The sequence below is a fragment of the Aplidium turbinatum genome, chromosome 1 (assembly GCF_918807975.1).
Source record: "Aplidium turbinatum chromosome 1, kaAplTurb1.1, whole genome shotgun sequence".
NCBI classification, from domain to species: domain Eukaryota; kingdom Metazoa; phylum Chordata; class Ascidiacea; order Aplousobranchia; family Polyclinidae; genus Aplidium; species Aplidium turbinatum.
In genome coordinates, this window is record NC_137472.1 from 48,667,695 (window position 1) to 48,671,069 (window position 3,375).

At 35.8% G+C, this 3,375-nt stretch overlaps 1 protein-coding gene across 1 annotated transcript; it reads right to left on the reverse strand.

The window, feature by feature from the left end:
• Nucleotides 1-268: 268 nt before the first annotated feature.
• LOC145766595 (kelch-like protein 23) lies at nt 269-1,708 on the reverse strand. The gene has a single exon (XM_082578315.1). The coding sequence runs from the start codon at nt 1,706-1,708 to the stop codon at nt 269-271; it is 1,440 nt and encodes a 479-aa protein (XP_082434441.1).
• Between the last annotated feature and the right edge of the window lie 1,667 nt (nt 1,709-3,375).

Below are 3,375 nucleotides of genomic sequence, written 5' to 3' on the forward strand. Positions count from 1 at the left end.
GTTAGGTCTAAACCCCACTCATCTAAAGCTTTGATAATTTCAACTATGAAAGAAACGATATTCCTTGAAACGATACTGATGATACCTTGAAACGATACTTGAAACGAAAGAAACAATATTGTGGAATAAAATACAATTCAAAACTGTAGCCGAATAGGGAACTAGCTGAATCGGACTGTAGCCGAATAGGGAAATAGCCGAATCGGAGCAGCCGAAACAGGCCATTCCGATATATTTTGGGCTATGCTACTGCCATGAAATAAGAAGCCTAAATAAAAACAACAGACTGAGCATTTTCCAACTCTTCAATTTTTTTATGAATTGTCCAACTGTTTCTCCCTGGATCATAAACTTCTACAACACTTGAGCCTCCTCCAGCAACCCATATTTTCCCATCCACTACACAAGCTCCATGAAAGCATCTTCCATAAATCATCTCTGCAACACTGTACCAAGTTTGGTTCCATGGATCAAACCGTTCCACTACTTTCAGATTCCCATTGTTGTTCCACCCTCCTATAGCATACAATTGGTCATTGAGAAAAACACCTGCAAGACCTTGCCTTGCAAATTTCATTGAAGGAATGTTCCTCCAACCACACTGGCGGGGATCGTGAAATCCAACTGAGTTTAAATAGCCAGTATTTGTACCACCTAATGAATATATTCCTCGGTTAGAAGAAACTAAGGCAAAAAATGAACGTTTCTCATTCATATCATCGATCTTGTTCCATCTGTCTCTGCCAATGTCATAACGTTCTCCAGATTGAGGAGCATTCAAACCACCGTAACTGTAAATGCAATTATTGAAAACAACAGAAGCACCATCACGTCTCATTACCTTTGTGGGAGCTAACCGTTTCCAACCTGACATTTCATCATCAAAATCGAATCTTTCTACTGCATTGGTATCGTTTCCACTAATGACATAAATTTTTCTTTGGTAACTCACAACTGATCCTTCACTGTGACTAAATGATGTTAAAGGCAAACTATTTGATGCTTTCTTTAAGATGTCATATTTCTCCAAGTGATTGTTTGCAAACCCAAGAAGGTAAGTGAGAGATGTTGGTTGTGTAACAATAACTTGATCATTTTGTTCATTTGTACATCGAGAAAGTGTTAATTGAAAACACATTCTGAGACATTCAGCAGTATTTATGATCAATTCTTCTTGGCTGACAACATTTTGCAAGAAAACTCCAGATAAACTGTTGAGTTTTAATAAACCGAAAAGCTCAGTCAAGTACTTCTTACGTGCATTAACATCATATTTGATCCATTGAATCAATCCAAGATAAACAATTTCTTCAGATGTAACCTGCTTATCTTTTAGTTCAAGCATTTCTTTGATGTCTTCAAATCTCAATTTATTGAATTCCTCATGCTTGATTAGACTTTCAAAGTTTTTCGCAATTGCAAGACTAGCCTTTGCTGCTAGCTTGTCAAGATTATACAATTTTGAATGTGATTGAATGTACAAACAGTTTGTTGCATCCACTTGATCAAGTAAAAATTCCACACAGAATTCTTTTAAATTAGGAATGTCCATAAAATTAGCTGCTTCAATTAAGTTGTAAACATTTTCAGTTGTGATTTTGATGTTACAAGTGTAAATAAAATTCAAAACAGCTTCAAGTGTTTCTTTGGCCACTATTTGAATATTTCCTTTGCTTTCATACTTTTCTTTCATCTCAACAGAAAACATTTTAAAGAAAAATGTTGAGAACACACCAAGAATACATTTGTGTCCAGCAAATTCATTAAAACCAGCAGTTAAAAAGACATCACAATGGTTTTTTGCTTTAATTCTGTCTTCATTTAACAATGACAGAACTTTTAAAGCATGATCACTTTTGTACGTTTTTGACTTCATTTTAATTTCAATGCTACTTTTTAAATCCTGCAAATAAATAATATAATACCGTATTTATCCGTGTGTAAGTCGCACCCCAAAATTTGGCTCAAATATTGGTACAAATTTTTTTTTAGCAAATTTTATTTAAAAACAACAATCAAAATTTTAAAAGCCTTCAAACTAGTTTTGAAGCCATCGAACTCAAATGCAAGATGTTTGCGTTAAAATTCACATGCATGCTGTGCAGTGAGCACGTTACTGCGATGCTCGCAATTAGAGATGTACCGATACCAATATTTTGGCCGATACCGATATCACTTTTTAGGCCGACACTTTAGTGTTACAAAAAGAAGCAATTTTGGTATTTGCAAGTAATTATATCAAATGCTAAGTTTTACCTTATTTGCATAATACTATTAAAAAAAGCTTTGAATTGGCAAGATCAAAAGTAAAACCACAAGATCTTGTGCTAAAACACAAGCCGTGGCACGGGTGGCACCACCGCGACGGTAGCCACTTTAACAAGTCGAAATTCTGCCACTGAAATTGACTACAATGCAAGCGCCAACCAATCAGAAAGTGTTATAAGAGGCTACCGTCCAATTGTGACCCTTCTAGCACTCACCCAGAGAGTTAATGCTTGTTTTGAACTTTATTTGGTAATTACAGAAGAAAAAGAGCAATAGCAGTGGTGAGAATCGAACACGCGTCAATGAAATTATTACTTTCTATCCCTAACCCTAACCCCTAAGCCAACCAGCTGACAAAAAATCAATCACTTAATTTGCTTTCTATGATCTTCTTTTCGCCATTTTTACGTCACTTAAACCGTAGCTTATGATTGGTTGGCGGTTTCATTCTAATCAATTTCAGTGGCAGAATTTCGACTTGTTAAAGTGGCTACCCACCGCGACTGACACAAGCAGAGTTGCCAGATTTTTTTCACAAAAAGTAGCAAAATGGATTTGAAAGTTGCCCAATTTCTGCACGATGTTTTTCTTTCAAGAAAAATTGCATTTTGTATGTTGCATAATTTTACAACATGTCCCAATTGTAAGATATTGCATAGTATATCAGTTCCTACTGTACAATTAAACTTTACAACCATTACCTAAACAGAAAAAAGATTATATTTACAGTCAATCAATCAAGTTTATTTCGGTATAGCTCCACATTCATTTTCAATGTACACATCAGTAGATATAACAAATTTGCTTTTTTGATATGGAAACTACACTATGGAGGCACCAAAAAAACCATGCGGTTATCTAAGTCAAGGTGCCTCCACGAGTGTAGATCAATTCAGTAGGCTAGTCAGTAGGCTAATCGGAAAGATCACAAGAACTATCAATTACAAGAGCAGAAATATATGCAAAATAATGCTTACACCAACAATAAAGATTAACGAGAAGAGTTTAGCGCTGGGTGGCGCTAACCAGAGGAAAACTGGTCACAAAATTGGTTTTAACGTCACTCTATTAGCTTTATTGGGAGCTGGTATACAAGTCCCCCCCCCC

What these genes read in the sequence shown, in the direction of transcription:
- LOC145766595 (XM_082578315.1), bottom strand. Translation starts at nt 1,708, where the DNA reads ATGTTTTCTGTTGAGATGAAAGAAAAGTATGAAAGCAAAGGAAATATT.